The sequence below is a fragment of the Penicillium chrysogenum genome, assembly GCF_028827035.1.
Source record: "Penicillium chrysogenum strain IBT 35668 chromosome Unknown utg000005l_segment0_segment0, whole genome shotgun sequence".
In the NCBI taxonomy this organism is placed as follows: Eukaryota; Fungi; Ascomycota; class Eurotiomycetes; order Eurotiales; family Aspergillaceae; genus Penicillium; species Penicillium chrysogenum.
The window spans coordinates 1,479,728-1,504,586 of NW_026622753.1; the positions used below are offsets into that span (position 1 = coordinate 1,479,728).

Sequence of the window (24,859 nt, forward strand, 5' to 3'; positions counted from 1 at the left end):
AGTCAGGGCTGATGAAGAAATGTAAATAGATAGTGCAATAATGGTCTAAATCAGGCTCGATAAGAGACAAAGGACGGGGTTCAGCATCTTCTGGGTAGAGAGGTGAACCATATAAAAGCTGACGAAGCAAACAAATGTCTCGAAACTTGCCTCAGAGCACAAGAAGAGAGGAGCTCCATTCCGCTAAGTGGAGGTTGGAGTCCTCAGTTCGGCTGTAAACCGCGGCTGTCAACGACGGTCACGTGGCAATCACGTCACATTGGTCATCGAGCTCAACCCCCGGAGACGGTAAATGATCGTCGGACATCTAGTATCATCTATATAGTTATGCATGTGACTTGCTTCCGGATGTGTTTCATTTTCTAATTCAAGTATGTAGATTCACTAATATACTACCATTATTCAGTGTTTTCTCTTTATGCACTCATGCCAGAGAGACCAGGCCCTTTTTTCGATATTAGTGCCTACGAGTAGGCTCGCTCACTGTTTTGCTGAGTCTGATTGCAGAAGGGTAGGTATATCTAGCTGGACACTGAATTACACTGAGGGCATGTTGTGGGCTCACTAAACGTGTATTTGCTGCGTTTACACCTTCACGGCAACATTGAAGCCATGTAGTAGATTGGGGACATTGAAAGTTAGTATCATATTGTGGTCAGCTACAGAACACTACAGTCGTCTACGAAAAGGATTAAGGAGAGATTGGAATTTGAATTAAGTAACAAATCATTCATAAAATAAGCAGAAAGTAACAAGATGTGATCTGGCAGAGGTGGGATAAGCGACATATAGAAAAGCGAGGGGTGACCAATGCACATATTCAACTACTGCTCAGAGTGAATGCTCCCATCAGACTCCCTCTTGTCGTTACCTGACGCAGTAATGTCTTCCAGGGCGTCATTCACTTTAGCCGGAGCTGCGGCAGATTCAGTCAACACCGAGGCTGCAGCTGCAGGTTCAGAGGGCTTTGTCTCGCTCACGTCGTCCTTTTCCTCCTCCTTCTCTGCTGGTTCTGTTGCTACCGGAGACGGCTCAGGCGATTTCGGCGTTTCTTCCTGGGTCTGTATGGGCTGAACATCTGCTGGTGTGGTTTCGGGCGAAGTCACGTCCTCCGCAACGGGGGATTCAGGCTTTGGGTCTACAGATTCACCGGCAGTGTTCTTGGCAATTGGAGGGGCCATTGGGCGTTCAACAGGCACCGATGGTTCTTTCACAGCAGCGGCAAACTTCTCCTTGTTACCGGTCCCAACAACAAGATTCCCGTCCTGGCCGACTTGCCAGACATTCAGAGCTTCTGTGATCTTGATCTCCGGAATAGTGGGGAGTTTGGAAGTAGTTTTCTCGACGGCTGGCTTTCGTCGTGCCGGACCGCGGGCTCTTCCCTTGCGAGCATCGCTCAGAGGCTGCTTCTCAACCGGCGCCTCGGGCTCCTTTTCCTGAGGCTTGGCCTGCTGTGGGCCCAGTTGCAGACGTGAATTCAAATCAGTGAGGAAGCCCGCCTTCATGGCTGCAATCTTGCTTCCACCCGGACGGGCAGGGATTGCGGGCTTGGCCTTGACTGCAGGGGCCTCTCTCGAGGCTTCAGCGGTGCCTGCTGGGGCCTGGGAGCCGGGCTTAGCCGGGCGAGTAGGGACCTGGGGTTTGGGTCTCTCTGGGATTGTTGGTGGTTGGCGCTTTTCGGTCGGCGAGGTAGACTGAGCCTGTCTCTGTGGGCGCGGGGGAATCGCAGGCTTGGAAGGTACTTCTGGACTTTTCAATTCTTCTTTCGCGGGCTCAATCGTGGTCACCAGCTGGTGACTATCGGGGGCATCTTCCCAAATATCTCTACTGGGGAAGCGCTGTTTCAAAGTGTCTGGTCGTATGGGAGTCTTCTCCTTGGTGCTCTCGCCTTCCAGGATGTGGGTTGCCACCTGATGAGAGTCGACCTTGCTGTTCTGCATCCTACGCGTGGCCTCCTGCTCGGGTGTTTCGAAGATTTCAGAAGAGTCTCGCTTAGGCAGATCTGGAGTGGTGACGGTGGCATGAAGCTGCAGACTGTTCGGGGTATCCTCCCAGATATCCTGACTAGGGAATCTATGCTTGAGTGTGTCTGGCCTTTTCTTGAAACGATCCGCAGCTGACACGGTTTCTTTCTTAGCATCGTCTTCGGGGAACAACGGCTCGTACTCATCGACGTCTTCAAGGGGGGGTGTGCGCATCCTCACGCGAGTCATAGCGAGTCAGCACCGGGAATTGGCCTTGCGCGCTTGTTGATCGACTGTTGGATCGACTGTGGATACTAGGGGTTCGACTGCGGCTATCATCATCGAAGCTTCCACGATGCTCAAATGTCGGCGAGACGGCGGGATGTAAGTACGCTGCCTCAGGGCGCACTTCGTCAGCCGCCAAGATTGGCTCTTCTTCCTCCTCAACGTTCTCATCTGTCGGCTCATTCTCTTCCAGCGCCGGGGTCGGGGCAAAGCCGTCCGGGTGGTGCAAAGGATGCATCGGATCATCCACATGGATAACGCCACTATCATGATGTCCATGCGAACTAGTTCTACGTTGACGCTGAGGGCTTGCGGTGGTTGGCTTCTGCGTAGCTTCTGAAGGGAAACTCATCTGTCGAAGTGGCGACTCGACGGTCGGCTGGCTTTCGAGTCGAACGTCAGGAGCGGGAGAAGCAATTTGATGTATATACTCGTCGGACGCCAAATATCCCACCTCCTCTTCAGGGGTGCCCACAACGGTTGGGGAAGTACCTGGCTACAGTTAGCTTTTAAAGTGACAGCACACTTGGTTCCACTACTCACCAAGACCGGAACCAGTCTGCGCCGAGCTTCGAACAATCTTGTTGAGGTCGTCGCTACTCATCGCCCAATCTGGACGCGGGGTGCCGACACCAGGGCCGTATTGTCCTTCTTCCTTCACAAATTCATCGGGATGCTTTTCATACCAAGCCTTCTCAAACTTATCGGGATGCTGAACACCATGTCCGTGCAAACCATAGCTACCAGGGGGTAAGGAAGAGTCCCGAGCACTACGAGTGCGGTTGTGGTTACGGCTCGAACGCTGCGAGCCTTGTTCAAGGTACGGGCTGGGGGATGGTGCCTGGACGTCACCGGCATTGGGGTACATGGGCACGCGGAACCCGTGCTCCTCTCCGATATGGGTAGAATGTCGGCGGTCATTGGACGCAGTTGAGGATTCAGCGCGTGAGCCACTCGTTCGGGAATGTGTGGAACGACTTGAGCGTTCTGGTTCCTCGCGACCAGGCGAAACACCACGGCCCAGTCCTGCCGCAGCAGCCTGGCGGGAATCAGTACGGGTGACGGCCTGGACTTTTGCTTCAGCACTTGATGTCGGCAACGAGGGTCTCGGTGCATGGATCTTAAGATCACTGCTAACATTGCGAGTCTCCGCGGGGGTCTGGTGATGGCTGTCCGACACGTTTCCTGGGTCGAGGTCCGCATATTCAATACCCTCCTCGCCGAGAGACGGTATCGTGACGCTGGGTGGACGTGGAGGCGGATCATTTGAAACGGTACGGCTCATGCTAGGACCACTCCATTCATTGAACGGCGAAGGTGCATAGCTATCACGCATGGGTGAAGCCGAACGATCATTGCGGCGGTTGCCAGGGCGTGGTGGTATCTTGGGCATTTCCAACGACGACGGTGGTTTGGGAGATCGAGCCGGCCGAGGGGGGATGGCCGGAGCAGTTTGACTTGACATGGTGAAGTCCTGGGAGCTGTCAACAGGTCAGCGGCAGCCCAACCAGATACCCCACGGGTACGCTTGGCCCTCTGCGGGCTGGGAAGCAATGGAGACACGGCCCCAACTGACTTGCAGGGATCCATGCAACCAATCGCAGCTACTATGGATTTGCATCAAATTGATGCAAGACTCCCCGAGAGTAGGCCCGCCTAGCCCATGCAGCTGATAAGAGCATATAGAATGGTTTGCTTACCTGAATATGGTGAGAACCACTTTCAGTCTAATTAGAACGAGGGCCAAATCTCGCAATTGAAACAGTAAAAGCAAAGATATTGAAGCAATCCCGACACTAAGTTTTGGGAAAGAGAGATGATGTATGCTCTTTCTGCCAGCCTGACGTGCTCTGACCGCAACGGAGAATGAGCGTACCGTACTAATACCGTATCGTTACTGTAGGTCATATAGGGGCCAACGATAATCCGTTATAATCTATCGCCCCGCCGATGAGATCAGTCTATGGCCTTGATTTTCGATCTGAATACATATTGAGGCATTTTTTTTTTACTTCTTTCATCTGCAGTCCCAGTGGTCAGGATTGGTCTTGGAATAATGCCTCGTTTCTGTAGCCTTACAGTACATGGTACCCGCAGTTGGCCAGACCATCTGGTCTATGATCAAAGCGTGTATATTCTTCCCGAATGTTGTAACTATATTGTACAAGATATCTAAAAAAGAGTTCCTCACCGAGGTCATATGTTGCACGGTACATACATAGTCTAGAACTTAATATTGGAGTGTCTAAGACGATTTCTCTACAGTTGGATTGGCTGGCAAGGCCGAGGCGGTGAGTATCATGGTTCTCCGCATTGCATCATCGTTGACATGTAGCTATCCAACTCTACTGACTCTACATCGTACTCTTCACTCTACAACCATAGAGTATTCCATGTGTGCTAGCTCGTGAGCTCTTAGACTCGTAACTATATCTTTCGTTTGACTTCGTTATTCCTCCAACTCACTAGGATACACTGATCTGTTCAACGTCGAGATCCACTCTCAACCGAAATAGCGAGAATACCCGCCACATCTTGATCACCAGGGCTAAAAAGAATTTGCGGGGTAGCATGACCTGTGACCAATATCCCAAGGTCAATACCCTTTGCGCCACGTTCCTGGGCTCAACTGCCTGTGATTCAAGCCAGAACTATGGCTTGACTCCTGCGGGGCAGACTCGATTACATTCGGCTGCCTAGCCCAGCTGGACCTCACAAGTTCGTATACGGATTGCCATATATGGGACGCCTAGTGTGCATATACATACAGTATATAACATAACATACGTGGTCGGTCGGTCTATGGCTGACACCCAATACTAGTTGTAGCAAATACATCGTAGTCTACATCTATTCCCACCTAGTCCTATTGGTGGAACTATCTCAGGGCCAGGCGGGTATAGATGCACTTCCAACCATATCTGTATTAGCCTTGGGCTCAGTATCGCCCACATGGCGAGCTACTGCCTAATGGGCCTAGGCATTGTTACCTTAGTTTTTTACCAAGCGTTGAACTCGATGTATTGTCCACATGCTTCTAAGCCCTTGGGGACCCAAAGAGCTTATGCTTCAGCACAGAGTATATCTACAACATATAGCTGAATTTATACGGATCCTAGTCTGGCACTCTGATTAGATTAAGCTTGGTAAATGAATACAACTTCAAGATAGTAAACAGAACTCCTATTCTGGACGCAGTCCACAAAAAGAAAGGAAACCACGGATATATCTGCTGTAGGAACGCTCATCGACTTTGAAAACAGCCATGTCCAGCAGGGTCATCCTGAACCAAACAGAGACATACAAGTACACAATAAAAACACAAAACTATTTCATAGCCCATCCTAATGCATGCTGCCCAAATGACATTTTATCTTCTGCACCGTCTGCATCGAGCATTTCATCGTGTCGCACAGCCCTCCAATCACCAGGATTAATCCAAAGATGGGTCCAGCTGGTATACAAAAAGGTAGGAACGGCTCGGCATGAACATCATGCCGTCAGACAATCATCTGTGCAACTCCCTGGCCACCCAGGGTCTTGCTGCCCACAAACTCTTGCTTCGTCAGAGCTGCGAGTGCGTAGAAGATAGATGTGATGAGAAGGAAGACGGCACCAGCAATCAAGCTAGACGCCCTCTCGGCGAGACTGACAAGCTGGACACCACCAAGGACGGCGTAGATAAGAGCGCGCATCGGGTTGGTTGTAAAACGACGGATAAAGGAATCGAATTTCGGTGATGTGGGACAAATTCGGAGGAGGAAGGGCACTTCAATGAAGAGGATGATGAATGCCGAGGCACTGAAACGGGTTAGACTTCACAATGAATCAGTGGGAAATGCATGCGACTCACATGCTGAGGACACTGATGATTATCAGAACCACGTTGAATGAAAAGATGTTCGCAATCCCTAGCGCAAGGCAGAGGATGATACACAGCACACCCGTCCTAGATGTTTCGTTAGATCGATCCCTGTATATGCGGAACTGATGTTGGGAAGAGTGATTGAAGCACGGCCACTCGAGGTAGCAAACACAGTTCAACCATTTGGTCAAAGTGCCCAGTGCTCTCCCGCGACATGATGCAATCCTGCAAAGAGCACTGGGTGTGGGAAGGCAACGCGGTAAACTAACCATTGTCCATAGATGCCTAGAAACGGCCACCAAGGTTAGCAGTTGAGATATGGTGTTACAGAATCCAGGCACTTACTGAAATTTCGCGATCGGAGTTCTTCGCCTAGCGACATGGTGGGCTAGCGAAAAAGGATTGGGGTAAACAAGAGCTGAAGATCAAAGATGGGGGGATTCGCGGATGATCAGAGGTGTCAATCCGGCAAAGTGTACACGCGGTTGATTATCCAGGGCGGTCAAAGGATGAAACAAACAAAATGGGCAGCAACGATCAACAATTAACAGAGCGACGAGCAACTGGATGAAATATATGGGGATATGACGATCACTGTAGTGTTCCAAATGTTCCAACGTTGCTTTGATAAGATCATCCCGTTGTTTTCTCAGACAGGCTTCCCACATAATCACTAGGCAGACGCCAATAGTCAAGGCCCTAATTAGTCGGGCTATTTCTACTTCTTTCAATGCATAAAAGATTCATAGAGTGTATTTTTGCAATTTATGAAAGAACTTGATCAAATAAGCTGTGGTTCCTATATAAGTGACTCACCAGATAACATCTTGAATAGAGTGGCGGGCTGTAACATTCTGCATCAGCTTAAAAGTCCTGCTGGGCTTCTCGCTTTTGGGCGAGGTATCGTGCATTCTACATCTTATTTAGTCAAGACTAAATGACAGGACTATCCACAATACGGAAAGTAGACCCGGGAAAGCAGTCACCACGTAGGTATGTACTCTCTACGTGCATGTATAAAAAAGTCGAGAGGGTCTATATTAGACGAGCACCTAAAGAAGCACACAACGTAATCTGAACATATTCCTTAGGTGCCTAGGTGAACGATAGCATGCTCAATATTCATCATCCAGTCATCAACTGTCGCAATTACCTCAAAGCATGTACCTGAATAACGGAGAGCGATCACCCAGCGAGTCAGGATTCTCAGGATACTCTGAAGGATCCATGGCATCCCGCTTCCGGTTAATACGCTGGTACGTGATGCGCAGAAGGACAGTTGCTATCATACCCACGACAACGAAAGCAAGTTCAAGGGAGTGGCCAAGGATGTAATTTGGCGCATCTTGAGCACGATAGAAGTTCGAGGACATAGCTGTTGAGTAAGGACCATTAGTATGAATCTCAACCTCCAATTGATGCGCTATGCTTACCTCCTGCCAGGTTTCCTAGTCCAATGTAAATGGCCATGCCGGCAGCTCGCTTGTAGTCGCCTGCCATATTCACACTGAGCCATGTGACGTTTCCGGGGAAAGCTGGGTAGATTCCTTTTGATGTGTTAGTTGGGGTATAAGGATGCGGATGTTGGTTACTTGGATGTACTTACCGACGACTGCAACGAAAATACCAAAGTACATAACACCTGGCACTCCCCGACCTGTAGATGCGAGGCAGATGATGAAGCCGATGCCGATCATGGCCATGAAGAAGAGAATGAATGGGGATCGTTGCTTGCGTCTGTCCGATATCCACGCTGCAATAACAGCGACAATTGCTGCAGTGATATAGATTGGTACCTAATATGATGTCAATCACCGATCCAAAGAAAAAACCAGCACAGAGAGCTTACGGTAAGGAGCTGGGCAGTCGAAGACTTATAGCCTAGGTCCTTGATGATCGAAGGAAGGAAAAGAGAAATGCCGTATAGCGGACAAGTGATACCCCAGTACACTTCGCATGGATCAGTCAATGATACATTTATACCCAGATACGAATTGAGCTTACTGAATAGACCCAGCCAGATTTGCCAGTCGGCGAAAGCATCAATGACATAGCGCATTTCGAACTTATCATTCGTTTGGTCAATCTCGCGCGAATCTGCCGAATTTTGAATCCGCAAGCTGTGGATCACGAATCGACGCTCTTCTTCAGTCAAAAAGGTGGCAGTTTCCGGAGAGTCGTGAATCGCAAATGGGGCTATAAGTGCCACAACAACCGTAAGAAGACCCTCAAGAATGAAGATCCATCTCCAGCCAGCATATCCGCCCACACCGTCCATTTTCTAAGAAATCCGAGAATCATTAGTAACGTTTTCATTGCTGCCAGCGGCCAGGTCCTAGAACACTTACAGCAATAGCGTATGCAAGGAGCCCAGAGAATGCACCCGCAATACTGGCGGCGCTGAAAAAGAGAGCTTGTCTGAACTGTGCTCGGTGACGTGGATACCAGAGCGTAATATAGTATGCCACACCGGGATACAAACCGGCTTCTATTTTGTTTCATTGCACCCGTTAATCTCGACTAGAACAAGGTGCAGGTTGGGAGGGGCCAAGCATCAACATACCTGCAACGCCTAGAAACAATCGAGTTGCGAGAAGTCCACCGTAATCGTTAACGACGCCCATCAAAGTCTGTTCGCGACAAATCCATTATTAAATGCTGTCCGAGGCAACCCTCAAATAACGCGCGCACTCACCATAACAATTCCCCAAGCGATCATGATCAAGGGAAGCCATCTCGAGGGTCTTAGCTTCTTCAGGAGCAGGTTGCTGGGCAATTCAAAGACGCAGTAGGTAAAGAAGAAGACGGTCACTACCCGCAAATGTGTGTCAATTGGTCATTCTTCCGTGAAAACAAGCAACTGAAGGGAACGGGTATATCATACAAGTCCAATTGTATTGCGGTCCCGTCATATGGAGATCGTCGACAAGCCCTTCTATCTTTGCATTGCCGATATTCCCGCGGTCCAAGAAGGCCAACAGATATAACAAGCTTAGCATGGGAATAAGACGAATGTCCATCTTCCGGAGGACAGCTTTTTCATCGACTCCCTGGAAGGCCGGTGAGCCGAGGCTGGATGCTTCCGCGTCTGCGACTAGCCCATCCTGCTTGAGATCGGCGATGTATGGGGAATTTTGGACGGGAGTATCATCAGATTGGTGCAGGGAGGTCTTCTCCGGTGTGTCCTTTGAATCAACCATGGCAGGCAAAGAGTTATGAGAGAAGAAGAGAGTCAACCAGCACGGGCATCATTCCGCGAGTATTTATACTAGACCCTTGGAAAAAGCTTAAGCTGACCGGGGCAAGTCCGAAAACTGGGGATAATATCCCTTGGCATGAGGGGTATACTACATTGGGATAATATATTGGAGGTACTTCCTTGGCAGTTGATCGGCCTCGGGTGTGTGTTTTCTTTGATTTGAGAGCAATGTTGAGTAATATTGAGTGGCAATTTCATTGATAGCTGGAACTTTGAAGTTTTTAATGGCTCATATATACGTTATATATCAAGATAAGGACTATGTAGTAGATGTGAGCACAATGAGTATAGAGGTGGTGGCACGCTGCTCGCCCCTGGTTACTTGCGACACAACCCATGGACGCTAAAATACCTTGTAATTATCATACTGGAGTCCAGTACGATTATTTAGGTATGTATTCTGAGCAGGCTTCTTTAGCGCTCCTTGCGTTAAATGATTAAATGATACATGTATCCACAATACGAACCTTCCAAGGTTGGAAGTTGAGGTCAAATCTGGGAGAGGCCCTCAATCAGATCCACCACGACTTCCACGGTTCACAGTCAGATCGTTCCATCCATGGATTCATCTATGCCCTGCCAACTGGCTTAAATTTAGCAGCGGTAAGGTTTGCGTGCCAGCAACATTTGGGACAAAGTTCGGGACACGAGGCAAAATACACCATAGCCCGTCTGGCTGTCCTACCCAAAGGAACGAGAATACCACGCCTAAACTATTGTGCTTTGATTCTATCTCATCCTTGGGACAGGCTAACGTATGTCTTAAAAGCCAGGAGTGATATCAAGTCAATAACAGCAGCAATCCTAGTGGGCAGCAGGTGCATTGCACTCTAAACTAACGCACCAAACTCTCTGTGTAGCTCAAAGACTGGAAAATGGAATCCCAGAGGTGACAGCCTGTGCCTTTTTATGGTCAACTCTAGCCGTTGGGTTACCATTGTGCTACCGGAGTATTCTTGTTCAACCCTGGAGTATGCCACTTACGTGGAACCAGTTGAGGTCTTTGGACATTGAGCCCTTAGGCATAATATAGGAGTGTACCTAGGTATATATGTAGGTACGCCTTTCTAGGAAGGAAGTATCTGGAATGACATGATACTGGCCCATCTCGCTCTTTCCTTCTCTCAACCACGCAGCTCTCAAGTTTCCCGTATCTTCAACAATTGTCTCCCAGGTTATCTACCCGTCTCTCGAATAAATGACACCTGGTTCCGAGACCTGAATGCTTTGGAACCCTACTTTGCCTGAATAGCAACATCTCGCTGCAACTTGGACACGGAAACCTGGCCTACAGATTCACTACCAAGTTAATCGTGTTCCTCACGGCCACACCAATGTGGAACGAACCGTTCTAAATGCTGAGTATAGCTGCAGGATCTACAAGCTCAGGATCGGGAACCGACTTGATGGCTGAGTCGGTGACAATAATTATTAGGGGTTGTTCTCTTCCTTGTCTCCTTTCGACTTGTTCTCATTTTGCTCGGATTATCTTCACAGATCATGTCTCGCAGTTTGCGTATTTGCTCATGGAGCCCCCTGAAGGCATCTGGAATGCTATAAATGACGTTTCTTACCTATCGAGGATATGATCCCACTAAACCCCCGGGGCCCACTCCACACTAATATAACGCGGAGCCAGTTCCCTATTGTAATGGACAACTCTACTTTATAGTATCGGCACTCAGCCACATTTGCCCTCAGAGTTAGATCATCACGGGGAAAGCTCCGGCATTCAATCATCATAGCATCATAGCGCCACAACCTCTCTTTCCATTAAAGTGACCAACAATGACTATCACTCAAGACCATATCCCACAGGGCCACCACCAATACCCAGAACCTCCAATTCCCAAAGCACAATGCCGTCAAGCCCGTGGACCAAACCCGATACAAGCAAACGGCCCATCGCCGTAATCGGCGGCGGCGTGATGGGCCGACGAATCGCCATGATGTGGATAGGCGCCAACTTCCCCGTGATGCTGTGCGAGAAAGCAGTCGACTACGGCGGCGCAGTGGGCTACGTCCAGGAACACGAAGCCGAGCAAGCCGCCAAACAACGCACGGATCCCGGCGAACTGAAAGCAACAAACAACCTAGAAGAAGCCGTCAGGGACGCATGGATGGTCATCGAGGCCGTCCCGGAGAAACTGGAGCTGAAGATCGATCTCTTCGAGCAGCTGGACAAACTCGCCCCACCGGACTGCATTATCGCCAGTAACTCGTCGTCGCTGAAGTCCAGCCAGATGATCGTCAAGACGGAGAAGAATTACCGTATCTGCAATGGTCACTACTACATGCCGCCTGAGCAGTTGTTCTTTGAGGTTATGGGGTGTGGCTACACGGACCCTGAACTCATTTCGTTTTTGATGGAGAAGGCGGCTCAGGCTGGGCTCTCGCCTGTGCATGCTAAGGTTGAGTCTACTGGGTTTGTGTTTAATCGCATTTGGGCGTCGCTCAAGCGTGAGATTTTGCTTGTCATGGCTGAGGGCGTTAGTGATGCTCATACCATTGATGAGATGTTCAAAAGTTGGTTTAAGGCTACCAAGGGTCCTTGTCTGATGATGGATACTGTTGGCTTGGATACTGTGTACAATATTGAGGCTGTATATGCCCAGCAGCGTGGCGTGGATACCAGGGCCATGGATTGGCTGAAGGAGAACTTTGTTGACAAGGGCAATCTGGGTGCCAAGGCTGGAAAGGGATTACTTGGATAAACACCATTATAGATTGTTTCTAGAGATTGCAATACAAAAGTGTTCTAGAAGAGACCATTGACACTGCAGTTCTGAGTTAGAGCTAGTGTTATAAGACAGGACCAACTGGAACTATTGATTTATTGGGTATAAGATAGAATTGCACCCTCGCCACCGGGATTATATAGGATGGATTCATGTCGCCTCAGACAGTCCAATTAGGGCATGACAATGGGCTGTAACTCTCTGAGACAATGAAACACGATTTGAACCAAATAGACGGCGGCAACGAGGATGAAAATGACCCTCGTAGCCAGTCGTCAAAGTGATGTACAAGAGTGTTGAAGAAAGATAAGGATAAAATGAAATGACCAAAAGAAAGTAAAGGAAGGCATGAGGATAGGTATCGGGCGTCCAAGGAAAACCGGACAGGGAATCAACAGTCATAAGAAGTATTAGTGCCCAGGAGACACAATAATAAGAAATTAGGCAAGGAACGTAGGTAAAGTGAGAGGGCAATTAGAACAGGACGTCGGCAAGAAGAAAGCGCGCTCTGAGACCTCGGAGGAAAGGGTATAGAGTGAAGGGCATTAGGGGGAGGCCCTAGGGTGCGACTTGCAATCATTAGGGTATAGCACACCCATAGGGCCGATTAGTGCAAAAAGGGTTGGGAGTGAAGAAATTAACCAGACAAGGTTGAGGGTTGAGGACGAACGCGAAGCCTGGACCAGAGAAAATTACTAAGGGGTTTTTCTGCGACGATGGACTTTCCATTCCGCTTTAGCGACACGCATGAACATTTCCGTGTCTTTGATAGGAACCCAGCTGGTGAGGACTTTCATGATATTCTCGAAGTCGGACTCAAGAATGATTTCACGCATGCCGTCAATAAGGGCAGCAGATGAAGCATGCAAGACGTCAAGACCTTGGCCAAATGTCCTTGGGTTCTCAGGAGGGGGTGATTTGCTCTTCCCTCCAGAGGTTGCGGGACGAGCAGTGTGGTCTTCGGCATCTCCAAGGAGCATGAAGACATCCCACACCCGAAGCTGAGCCGGGAAGGGGATCGAGTAATTAAATAGAGTAAGGTACCAGCGAGTGCCGTAGGCTGTGGGTGGGATTCCGACCTCGTTCTGCAAAATTAAGCGTCAGTATACACTTGTGTTTCGAGCGGAATTGACTTACCAGTTTCGTGGCCACTTCACCTCCGGCGAGCCATTCTCGTTCAAAGTCGGCCAAGGCCTCCATTAAACCAGCAAAGCCGGACTTGTACAGCTCTTCCAGGCCTCGCAACTGCCACAATCTGACGAGCATAATAAAAGCGTGTTCCTCATCGTAATACGCCAGTAATGTAGCCGCGAGAGTTGCCATCCCCTGTACGTAGCCCGTATCAGGAAAATAGAGTGACATGGCGTGAAGTACACGGAACAATAGTCTTTGGCCACCCCGATAGCGCCTCCGAAACATGATATGGCTGGAGATAGTCCGCGGTACATCGATATCAATCTGGACGTCGTCCGGTGACGAGATGAACTGGAGCTCATTGAAGGCTTCGATGAGCTCGTCAGCAGGCGGGCTGCCCTTGTGGCGCCTGGCACTGGCTTCGAGAAATGAGTACCAGGCCGTTGACCGCCACCGGTCTGGAATGCCTTTCCAAGTTCGCTCAATCAACTTTGAGCTCTGAGTATCGAACTCAAAGGTCATGCCGCCGCCGTCCTTGGCCTTCTTGGTCGGCTTAGCCATCTTGGTCCACTTGTCTTCACGTTGCCACTCCTTCCTTCGCATTGCGCGAGTAACTGGTGCATCTTCTGTCTCACCACCAGATTGAGTGGGTAGAGTGAGCATGTCGGCCGCCTCATCTTTGGCTTTTCGATCGCGGTTGTGAGGCAGATGATTGGTCGCCGTACGCAGACGAGATGTCGAGCGGCGTAGTGGAGGACCATAGTTGCTTTGTGATGAAGATGGACGCGCGTTTAGGGAACTTTGGGATATTTTGCGGACTAGAGATGGCCCATTGAAGGAACGGTTGCTGGCCGGAGCGGTTGGTGGGCGAATTGAACGTTTCCGCCGAGGTGCCTCGGAGGCCAGCAGAAGGCTGGTCGTGACTCGTTGAAGCGGGTTAATATCGGAACCATTGGAGTTCTTTGCAGGACGAATGAAGCCATAGCGATCGACTTCTTCTGCACCGACATTTTGCCAATATTCAGCACCGCCAGCTAGCTCCTGGGTTTCCCTCTTGATTCTCATACGTTCCACTTCGGCAGACGCCCTTGGCTTTGTTTCATTTCCAGTCTCATTCGTCTGAGCAAGTGTTTCAGAGGTTTCAGTGTCCGGGACCACACCCTCCTCCCATAATACCCCGTTTTCTGAGGCCATTGCTTTCGCAACCTCGGAGTCGGTAACATTGTCTTCGCCCTTCTCGTACATCAGCCGAACTCTCCGTGACAACATATCTTCGTCTGCCGATATTGCTCGGCTCGGAAGACTAGTCTGTCTCGGGCGAAGCCTGCCCTGAGGTTTCACGTGCCGTGGAATCGCTTTCGGTGTTCCATTTTCTCCTTCAAGCCGGGTCATGGTTATGGCAGGGGGCGGGGCAATTTCAGATGCTTGTTGGTCCAAATGTTGAACATGCTCTTTCGATATTTCCTGAACTGGGTGGGCTAGCTCTTGGCAAGCTTCATTCTGTTCTAGACTTCGCTGAGGCCGGTCTGGTTGGTGCTCGGGGTGCTCGGGGTGCTCGTCCAGCTTCTCCTGAGGTGGTTTCGGGTGAGGACGTTGCGCCTGATTCTTGATCAGACTTCCACGATTGGAGAACTTCATCGGCTTATCTAGACCATCCAAAGAGGCTGTCGGTATATCCAAGGGGATACCAGTAAAGGGGCGCTCAATTTGAGGCACTGGCGGAGGGTCTTCCAAGCTGAATTTCCTCTCCATATCGAGGGACCGTTTCTTTAACCCACCCCACTTTCTTTCTGACCATCGAGAGCCCGGCCTTGAGCCCGGTCGTGAGCTGGGACGGGAACCTGGCTCATTCACAACAATGCTGGACACGCTGCGCAAGGAGGGCGGGCCCTCCGATCGAACGGTGCGGGTTTCGTCTCCAACGGACGTGGATGGCGCGAGCCGTGGAAATGTGAGCACAGATGCATGGTCATCACTCGGACTGGCTGACGCAGCGCTTGTGCTTGAAGACCGGCCGTTGGAGGCTATTGGCGCATCGGCTGTGGGCAGCGAGACCGACCGGGTCGCAAGAGGAACGTCGGTATTTTCAAAGGGCACGGCGTGAGTCGTCGGATCGGACTCCGATCGGTCGGGCGATAACGATGCAGAAACCTCATTCACCATTATCCCGGCATGGCTTGCGACTCTGCGCGTGGGCTAGAATCGCGTGAAAGAAAGGAATGTACGGAGTAGGGACGCGAATGGGTTTAAGCGAGAACCGGGGATCAAAGTAGAAAGGAGCGACAAGGGGAAAATTCACAAGGGAAGTTCAGCAAAACAGAATCTCCAGAATTAAAATTGAGAGATACCTGGAGGAGTGGAGTTATTTTGGGTCGGTCTTGGCGCTATTCAAGTCAGTTCTGGGCTTTGACGGCTCGGTATCATCCCCTACATGTGATTATGTTACTATAACTTCATATAACTAGGTATACCTAGGTTTAGTTAGTAGTTTAGTAGTTCTAGTACAAAGTACATTCAAAATATATAGATTATCTTCCTTACTATTATCGAGTTTCCTCTTGTCCTCGTATCCTCAAAATAGATATCAAGGGGGTTTGTCCCACCTCCATGGGCCGCGTGTGGATCGTGAGAGGACAAGGGGCTTGTGGTGGAGTACGCTACTTCCAAGGTGCTTAGATTAGAATCATGGCCCAACGGGGGATGTGATATCAAGACTCTGTTTAATTGTGTCCATTAATACCCAACTATGGAGTACAGAGTACAGAGTACGTGGACAACACAGAGTAGATTCAATTGAAACCCCCCAATTCCCCCTAATACGCCCCAGATGTACAAACGCGTGGAACTCCTGTGGCTGAGGCTTGGATAACCGGCCGTCAATGCTCGATGCAGTTAAAGGGGTGATATTACCCCCAGCTAGAACCAATGTCAAAAGCAAAAGAAGAAAAAGAAAAAAGTATCGTAAGGGCGTGAAATGGTCAATCCAGCAACTCAGAATTAGGTCCAGCTCAAGCCACAGCAGCTGTGTGAGCTGACGGCGAGTCGCGAGTTGGTCGAGTCCGATCCACAGGTTCTTTAGGCAAGAGTTCGATCTGACGTACCAAGAAGCTCTTCTCGTCCATAAATTGATCGTCGTCAGTTCGGTCATCCAAGAATTTAGGCAAAAACCTCAACAATCGATCACGGTTATTGATCAGAATTCGTTGCACTGCCACCGATTTGTTCGGATTGGCCACAAACACCTAATCCCCTGTCAGCTCCTCTGTCTTTGTTGTAATTTGAGGGAAAACTTACCTTGAAAACATGGAACCCTTCGTATTGCACCATCTTGCGATCGTCCCGTAGCAATTTCATGCAGAGCTTGAGATTATCTCCACTCTCCACATATGCCATCATCACATTGTAGTTCGCACGGTCCAACAGGATCTCCCCCAGAAGCTTGATGCTTTGGCGCTTGGTGACATACGAGTCCGAGTGGATCAGAATGTTATTGAATCGTGCAAAGAAGAGTTCAAAATTGGTTGCCAGGTACGAAGTCATAAGGCTCTTATGGCGGGTCAAAATATCCTGTGGAACATATTTAGTCACTTATCGTCAATAGCCATCGTTCTGGACCTTACCCTGAACGTAGTGTACGCATCTGCGCTGACTTCGAAACAGCTCTTGTCGATCCAATCAAAAAACCTCCAGAACACTCCATCTCCCCTCTGCCGCTGGTTGGGTTTCACGTCTGATAGTCGTATTGCGGATTCTCCTTCATTGGATTGATCATACAATACAATCGCAGTGATGACATCGAACTTCAGTGCCTCTCGGAGAATGACCCCGCAAGGCATTGCACTTTGACTCTGCATGTAGCCCCGGCATAACTCAACAATGATTTCTGGGCGATGGTGGACAAGGTATGAGATGACAGGAGGATCTTTTTCGGCCGCATATGAAGTAGGCCGGAACCGAAGGATATGGGAGAATACGGTCTGAGTGTCTTTTCTGGCTTCGAAAGGAAGCAAATGGATGCTCCGGGATAGATCAAAGAGTAGATCTTCCTGAATGGTTGCTTGTACAAGTGCATGGACTTGATCCACTGATGGGGGAACCTCTAAATAAGAAGATTGTTGGGTTAACTCCTTGACATTGCGCCTAGGGTATTACTTCTAGGAGACGAACCTGGTGTTCCTTGCACTATCACCTTCATTTGACTGAGTTGCTTAGCTAGATCCTCTTCGGCCTAGTGCACTCGTTAGTCGGAATGCTCTCCACATGTTTGATGTCTTCAAACGAACCTTGGGAGCATGCTGGGAGTCATGGATCCTCGATAGTAATTCCTTCGTTGTCCGGACGATATCAGCAGGTTGCCGCGACCGGCCGCGATTGAAAAAGAAAGCCATAGTGAGATGGGGAGAATATGCGGCAAATTGAGAAAGAAACTGGAGATTAAGGCAACATGGGATAAGTTAAAATTGCAACGGGAGAATCGAGATCGAGTCCAAGGGGAAGAAGCAAATGTGATGTATTCGACTGCGAGTTGCGAATAAACAAACGGGGCGGGGCAACCGGGGTCTTTCTGCCTGAGGCATCCTCTGATAACGGATTTTTTTTTTCTATCAAAATGTTATCTCTACCCCTCCCCCTCCCAAGGTCGAAACAATTTGTTATTGGCCATTATACAGTCATGTCTTCTTCCAATGTGAACCCACCTGTGGGTGAGAGTTTCCCCGACTCGCGTTCAGTATCGGATTCGTCGGATTCTAGCAACGAGGAGGGCTGGGAAGATGTCGAACCTGATGAGGAGTCGCAGCCTGTGGTTGGGCTCTTCACTGACCAAATTTTCCCTGATGCGCGTTCTATGCTGAAGGAGTGCAAGGAAAAGTACAACTTTGATCTGCTGAAGATCCAGAAGGACCTTGGTATGTCCAGTTTCTACTCTCGCCGGGGTCTAACAATTGAGGCTAACTATTTTCCCTTCTAGATCTGGATTTCCTCGACAATATCAAGTTGGTCAACTACGTCCGCACGGAAGTTAAGAAAGGAAACAACACCCCTGATGTCTCTTCCAAATCCAAATTCGAGGATGATGTCTATCTCAAGCCCGTTTTGGAGGACGACGCTCTCTTGTATAGCTTGGACGACCTTGCCGAAGAACAGGGCGAGGACGCTGTCCCCGCCACCGAGACAAACCGACAGGTTTTGGAGCTCCAGGAGAACTTGGAGCGGTTGCAGACCCAATTCTCAGAGTACCGACTTGCGGTGCAGAAGTCGATGGATGACCAATTGTCGAAGGAGGATGATAAGCTTGCTGAATCCAACCCTCAACCCTCGGCCAAGGCTGTCGACAGACTGCAGGATGCTGAAGATGGATACTTCGTCTCTTACGCTTATAATGGTATGATACCTCGCGCAACTTATTATGCATATGACGCTAACATAGTCTAAAGGAATTCATGAATCTATGCTCAAGGACGCCATCCGTACCGACGCTTACCGCGATTTCGTCTACGAAAATAAGCATGTTTTCAAGGACAAGGTTGTTCTTGATGTCGGCTGTGGTACTGGCATCTTGTCCATGTTCTGTGCTAAGGCTGGCGCAAAGAAGGTCATTGCTGTAGACAACTCAAACATCATTGACCGAGCTAAGGAAATCGTCCATGACAATGATCTTGGAGATGTTATCACGTAAGAGTCATCATCATCCCCCAATAAGATGACAGGACTGACTCTATCCCAGCTGTATCCGTGGCAAGATCGAAGAGGTTACTTTGCCCGTCGAAAAGGTCGACATCATCATCTCTGAGTGGATGGGTTACGGTCTCCTCTTTGAGGCTATGTTTGATTCTGTCATCTACGCCAGAGATCGGTATCTCGCTCCTAATGGCCTTATGGCTCCTTCGCACGCTACCCTGCGCCTTGCTCCTTATGCCGATCCTGATTTCATCGCGTCACACATCTCGTTCTGGAACAACGTCTACGGTTTCAAGATGGACAGCATGCTCCACAAGATCTACGATGAGGCACTGGTCCGCAGCACCCAGCCATCGACTATTGTCGGAGAGTCTCAGATTTTCTTGACACTTCCGCTGCACACCATCACTGTCGAGGAGCTGTCCTTCTTGAAGGAATTCCAGGTCACATTGAACCAGGATATAGATGCATTGGATGGATGGGCTATCTGGTTCGACATTTTCTTCATGCCCTCCAGGGAGTCTGTTTTGCCGGAGGATGCCATTCCCTCTGATATGCAAAAGAAGGGAATCGTCTCGTTCACCACTGGTCCTGATGGAATCGAGACCCATTGGCAGCAGACTATACTTCTCATTGACCATGCCAAGGATCACGCCAAGGGGGGTTCCCAGGCCTTGAAGAAGGGCCAGGTCATCACCGGCAAGATCGGCTATGAGAAGGCCGAGAAGGGCTCTCGGGGACTTGACATCAGTGTTCAATGGGAGTCTGACTCAAATGAGAAAGGGGTCCAACTATGGAGCCTCCAATAGGATCGAGCGATCTTTTGATACGTTTTCTAATGAATTAAAAGAGGTATGACTATTTACATAGAAAAAGGACGGCACGCTATTATCTTTGTGTCGTTTACTTGACCCAGTGAATATAAAAATGATTTGCATTTAGGAACAGACAACATCATGGGTATCGTTTGTTGTAATTGTTTCGTGATCTCGTAGAAAGAATGGAACATCTAGGATCGATTCTTTGCTTCAGTATGTTTTTCCCGCCGACCAGCCTCAGAACGTTCATCGTGACGATGATGATGACTGCGATGAGAGGAGTGGTGGCGAGAGCGATGATGATGGCGATGATGGGAGCGATCTCGACTTTGATCTCGACGGCGACGATGATGCCTGTCAGAACTTCTTCGGTCCTTCTCACTCTCTCTGTCCGGCGCATCCAGTTTGAACCCATCAAGGCTGTCCACTGACGGGGATCGCCTTTGCCGATGTCTTGACTGCCGTAGCTCTTCAGCTTTCAAAGCTTCAATCTCTCTTCGCTTTTCATCATTCCACCGTTTTCGTTCCTGCTCCGTTGCTTTCAACTGACGCACACCCCGCTTCATCGCTGCAAGTGGGTCGTTCGCACTCATACGAGCCTGTGTTCTCTCCTTACGTCTTGGGTCCTCATTACCCCACACATCTTTCTCGGGCATCGACCCTGGAGCTGTTATATTTTGTTCTGTAGAGGAATACCACGGTTTCTGACCAATAGTCTCCTTGAAGCCTGCGGCATTGGAGAACCTCATTGTGTATTGGTCTTCGTAGCTGCGTTTCTTCCGTGCCGCTTCAGCCTCTGCTTCAGAGTTCTTCTCTGTTTTAGCACTTGCGGCTGGGAACAGGTTGATATGGCCGGACTTGTCTAGAATCGGGGCTTGTGCTGTATCAGCCTTGCGAGAGGCGAGCATCAACTCTTCCCGCTTAGCAACTGCTTGTGCCGCATCCTCCCGAGCGTATCGTATATCTCGGTCCGTATCATCTTCCCCGGCGATCCGCCTTCTCTTACGGAATCCTCCCGCGTCGCTGGCGGATTTCTTGTCTGATCGAGTGCCGGCTTCAGATGACTGAAGAGAGGGCGCCGGTGGAGGTGTAGGCGGACGTTCGCCGCGAAGGATTTTAATCCTGCGTTCGGCATCCACCTGTTGCATGATACGTTCATCTTCTTCCTCGCGGGCTTTTGCCTGCGCCTCGTCGCGCCTGACGCGGGCGATATTCTCGGCATTATAGACGTTCCATGACTTTTTGCCGAGCAGATGGCTATAAAAGAATTAGCAGGATTCGTAGATAATATAAACTCGGAACAAAAACATCACTTACAGAGGCATCCTGGAAACTAGCTCACCCTGGTGTGGAAGTTGCTCGATAGCAAAAAGCTGGTCTTATCGATAATGACGTCCCCACCGCCCGACGCTGTTCCCGGGGTGGCCAAAGTGCCCGTCGACAGCTTTACGGCACCAACTCTCTTCTCTTCCCTTCATATTTGCTTCACTCTGGATATTAGCATATACCCAGCAAACTATTTAACATAATCAGTCGATAATTGACCCTAGGTCACCGGCGCTGTGGAGCAACTGACTTACACAGTTGCCTGCTCGTTTCCGACACAGTGTTGCTAAGACAATAGCTTTAACAGTTATCACCTCAATCTCTGTCATTAGCGACAACCAAGCAGTTCATCATGTTCAATCGCGGCAATCTCCCGAATCCTTTCGGTTCCAGTGGACAATCGAACCCCAACCAAGCACCCCCACGGTATGATACCGATCGCTCCCCCTCACTCACTGCAGGCTATGCAGCTCCTACCCGCGATGCCGATGTGCCGATGACTGATGTATATGATACCCTAAGTGGCTACGGAGGCCCACCTCCACCAGGAGGAAGACCCCCGCCGCAGCAGATGTCTTCTAGGATGCAGTCCGGACAAAGAGGTGGAGGCCCGACTTGGACTCTTCATCCTAGCAAGAGTCCGAACGATAACTACACATTTGGAAACCTGTGAGTATCCTGTGACAGCTTTTTATTCTCGGGGACTAATACAGAACAGCGTTGCTGTTTCGCCGCAGGACATCCCACCCTCACGAGATGGCACCGACGTCCTCCTCCTTATCAATGACCTCTTCGTCTTCTCTGCTCGCCCTCTCGATGGCTTTCCCCCTGGGTATATGAGCATGTCGGACCCTCAGCGAACATGGGCCAACATCGGATTGAGAGACTCGATCAAGGTACAGCTGTACGATCCGTTTAGCCAAGACGGACAGGCCTACCTGGGCTCCGCGGATATAGAAGTCAGCTTCGCATCTACCAAGAAGCGGATTGAAGCTCCCTATGACCAGGACGAATTGGCACAAGCAGTGATCAGGGTAAGTCTACCTCATTCCAGTCCTGAATACATGCTAACAAACCTCAGAACTTTGAGAACCAGCTATTCTCACCTGGCCAGAGAATTCTGATGGATAATAAGAGTATCCCGCTCTTGCTACAGGTCAAGACCGTTCAGCGGGTTGATTTGACATCAGAGAAGGCTGATCTCAGTTCTGGACAAGTCGAGACCGATCCTGCGGCCCGGGGCATTCTCACACGGCACACTCAACTCAACTTCTTTAAGGATACCCAGACCGGTATTAACGTGAAGCCGTCCAACCGCCGCCCGGCGGCCAACTCTATCATCCAACCCGGCTTCAAGTTCCAGGATATGGGTATCGGTGGTTTAGACTCTGAGTTCAGTACGATCTTCCGTCGTGCTTTCGCCTCTCGCATTTTCCCCCTGGCCTGGTCGAAAAACTTGGTATTCAGCACGTCAAGGGCCTCTTGCTTTATGGACCTCCGGGAACTGGTAAAACACTGATTGCTCGGCAAATCGGAAAGATGCTTAATGCTAGGGAGCCCAAGATTATCAACGGTCCAGAAGTTCTGAACAAGTACGTGGGTCAATCGGAAGAAAACATCAGAAAGATGTTCGCGGATGCCGAGAAGGAATATAAAGAAAAGGGTGACGAGAGTGGTCTCCATATCATCATCTTCGATGAGCTGGATGCAGTGTGCAAGCAGCGTGGTAGCGGAGCTGGGGGTGGTACCGGTGTCGGTGATAGCGTGGTCAACCAGCTCCTTTCGAAACTTGATGGTGTAGACCAACTGAACAACATCTTGTTGATCGGTATGACCAACCGAATGGACATGATTGATGAGGCGTTGCTGCGTCCCGGTCGTTTGGAGGTGCACATGGAGATCTCGCTCCCTGACGAGTATGGTCGAAGCCAGATTCTCAACATTCACACCGAAAAGATGCGGAACAATAATGTCATGGATAGGGATGTTGACTTGGGCGAGCTTGCTCGTTTGACCAAGAACTTCTCTGGTGCTGAGATCGCAGGTTTGGTCAAGTCTGCCTCATCCTTTGCTTTCTCCCGCCATGTCAAAGTTGGTACTATGGCTAGTATCAATGAAGACGTGGTAGACATGAAGGTCAACCGGGCCGATTTCCTCCACTCTCTTGATGAAGTCAAGCCTGCCTTTGGTGTGTCCGAGGAAGAGTTGTCCAGCCGCATTCCATACGGCGTTATCCACTATTCTGCCACTATCAGCGAAATCCTTCGAGAAGGCGAGCTATTCGTCAAGCAGGTTGGATCGGCCGAATCCACTCCACTTTTCTCTGTCCTGCTTCACGGACCTCCTAGCAGCGGCAAGACCGCCCTGGCAGCACGAATTGCTATTGACTCCGGCTTCCCCTTTATTAAGTTGATCAGCCCGGAAGACATGGTTGGCTTTAGTGAGCCAGCAAAGATCGCACACATCAGCCGGATCTTTGACAGCGCCTACAAGAGTACCACCAGTATTGTGGTCATCGACAATATCGAGCGAATCATCGACTGGGTGCCGATTGGCCCTCGCTTTAGCAACAGTGTGCTGCAAGCTCTCATGGTTTTCCTAAGGAAGCAGCCAACCCACGGACGTCGTTTGTTGGTTCTGGCCACGACAACTGAGCGTGCTTTGATGAAGCAGCTGGACATCTACAACTCCTTCAACTCGGATATCATGGTTCCCAATGTTAGTTCCTTCGGTGAACTACGGTTTGTCATGGAGAAGTCAGGTGCCTTTGATGCCCAGGAGATTGCGCAAGCCCTTGAATCAGTCGGTGGACTTGCGGATGACGGGCGCTTGAGCGTCGGCATCAAGAAGGTCCTTTTGGGCATTGAAACGGCCAAACAGGATTCTGACAAGGTCGGCCGCTTCGTCCGCGTTATCAACCGCGCTATTGAGGAAGAACAGAGTTTCCAGTAAATGTTGTTTATAATAGGCTTTCTTTATGCTCAGTACTGGACTTATAACTAGATTAACTCTGAAGTAAATATATTCTTGCAATTCTAGTTTTCCTTTGGTATCTTACAACTCGTCGCCTCTAGGGCTGGCTACCTGGCAAACATCCAGTGCGCAATCTGATTAACCACCTTTTGCGAGAACTATGAAACGGCCTACGACCATAGGAATAGGGAATGCTTTTCCAGGCCTACGATAACTTTTACTTTCGGGTTTCGGTTTCACGCTTATGCAAAGGCTGGGTCTTGCTACATAGTTGTCATGTTAACTACTTGCAAACACTTAATGGCAAAACACTGCACATGTGAAGGCCTTGTATATAAATCAACAGACCAAATGTAAAACTCTCGAACTTTGGCCTTCACTTAGCTCATATTAAATCATAAGTAACAACCGCTTTGGCGTGTCAGGCCAAGACACATCAGCCTCCAGTGTCAACCTCGCAGTTACACAATAACATCAATTGATACAACATTGAACAGCCAGCGGTACTCTACAGCCCTAAAGGGAGTCAGGTATACTTCCCAAGACCTGAGATTACAGGCCTACAGGCAGCAATTCTTAGACAATACCCAAACAGGTAAAATACCATGCAGAGAAATCTCTCTACTATACGTCAAGAGACACAAACTACCTATCGAAGATATACACAAAGACCCAACCAAAGAAGCAAAAGCGCGCCAATCCCAGCAAAGAAAAGAAAAAGCCAGAAATAATCCCACCCTCATCCCAAGATCCCAATTTTGTCCATACCAAGGGGGTTCCCCCATCATATCAGTCATCAAGAAGCCCAGCACAGCCCA

General features: G+C 49.5%; 9 protein-coding genes across 9 annotated transcripts; 3 read left to right on the forward strand and 6 right to left on the reverse strand.

The window, feature by feature from the left end:
- Positions 1-824: 824 nt before the first annotated feature.
- N7489_008971 (Aim21 family protein) lies at positions 825-3,714 on the reverse strand (the record flags this gene model as incomplete). Its single annotated transcript, XM_056714721.1, has 3 exons — positions 825-2,176; positions 2,205-2,741; positions 2,793-3,714. The coding sequence occupies 3 exons, from the start codon at positions 3,712-3,714 to the stop codon at positions 825-827; spliced, it is 2,811 nt and encodes a 936-aa protein (XP_056562343.1).
- A 2,035-nt stretch (positions 3,715-5,749) lies between these two features.
- On the reverse strand, positions 5,750-6,496 carry N7489_008972 (Tvp18 family protein; the record flags this gene model as incomplete). Its single annotated transcript, XM_056714722.1, has 4 exons — positions 5,750-6,050; positions 6,103-6,198; positions 6,384-6,399; positions 6,460-6,496. 4 exons carry the CDS (start codon positions 6,494-6,496, stop codon positions 5,750-5,752), a joined length of 450 nt encoding a protein of 149 aa, XP_056562344.1.
- Positions 6,497-7,268: 772 nt separating this feature from the next.
- N7489_008973 (uncharacterized protein) lies at positions 7,269-9,314 on the reverse strand (the record flags this gene model as incomplete). The annotated part of the gene is made up of 8 exons (XM_056714723.1): positions 7,269-7,489; positions 7,548-7,661; positions 7,721-7,910; positions 7,964-8,395; positions 8,463-8,602; positions 8,678-8,744; positions 8,810-8,925; positions 8,999-9,314. The coding sequence occupies 8 exons, from the start codon at positions 9,312-9,314 to the stop codon at positions 7,269-7,271; spliced, it is 1,596 nt and encodes a 531-aa protein (XP_056562345.1).
- A 1,918-nt stretch (positions 9,315-11,232) lies between these two features.
- N7489_008974 (3-hydroxyacyl-CoA dehydrogenase family protein) lies at positions 11,233-12,087 on the forward strand (the record flags this gene model as incomplete). The annotated part of the gene is made up of 1 exon (XM_056714724.1): positions 11,233-12,087. One exon carries the CDS (start codon positions 11,233-11,235, stop codon positions 12,085-12,087), a length of 855 nt encoding a protein of 284 aa, XP_056562346.1.
- Positions 12,088-12,806: 719 nt separating this feature from the next.
- N7489_008975 (putative TBC domain protein) lies at positions 12,807-15,408 on the reverse strand (the record flags this gene model as incomplete). The annotated part of the gene is made up of 2 exons (XM_056714725.1): positions 12,807-13,196; positions 13,249-15,408. The coding sequence occupies 2 exons, from the start codon at positions 15,406-15,408 to the stop codon at positions 12,807-12,809; spliced, it is 2,550 nt and encodes an 849-aa protein (XP_056562347.1).
- Positions 15,409-16,253: 845 nt separating this feature from the next.
- N7489_008976 (Mo25 family protein) lies at positions 16,254-17,633 on the reverse strand (the record flags this gene model as incomplete). The annotated part of the gene is made up of 5 exons (XM_056714726.1): positions 16,254-16,487; positions 16,540-16,812; positions 16,866-17,344; positions 17,413-17,473; positions 17,529-17,633. 5 exons carry the CDS (start codon positions 17,631-17,633, stop codon positions 16,254-16,256), a joined length of 1,152 nt encoding a protein of 383 aa, XP_056562348.1.
- Positions 17,634-17,917: 284 nt separating this feature from the next.
- N7489_008977 (protein arginine methyltransferase RmtB) lies at positions 17,918-19,733 on the forward strand (the record flags this gene model as incomplete). Its single annotated transcript, XM_056714727.1, has 4 exons — positions 17,918-18,152; positions 18,215-18,628; positions 18,681-18,918; positions 18,971-19,733. The coding sequence occupies 4 exons, from the start codon at positions 17,918-17,920 to the stop codon at positions 19,731-19,733; spliced, it is 1,650 nt and encodes a 549-aa protein (XP_056562349.1).
- A 200-nt stretch (positions 19,734-19,933) lies between these two features.
- Positions 19,934-21,067, reverse strand: N7489_008978 (uncharacterized protein; the record flags this gene model as incomplete). Its single annotated transcript, XM_056714728.1, has 2 exons — positions 19,934-20,999; positions 21,060-21,067. 2 exons carry the CDS (start codon positions 21,065-21,067, stop codon positions 19,934-19,936), a joined length of 1,074 nt encoding a protein of 357 aa, XP_056562350.1.
- Positions 21,068-21,420: 353 nt separating this feature from the next.
- Positions 21,421-24,020, forward strand: N7489_008979 (AAA family ATPase SEC18; the record flags this gene model as incomplete). The annotated part of the gene is made up of 4 exons (XM_056714729.1): positions 21,421-21,737; positions 21,787-22,102; positions 22,150-22,575; positions 22,632-24,020. 4 exons carry the CDS (start codon positions 21,421-21,423, stop codon positions 24,018-24,020), a joined length of 2,448 nt encoding a protein of 815 aa, XP_056562351.1.
- Positions 24,021-24,859: the final 839 nt, after the last annotated feature.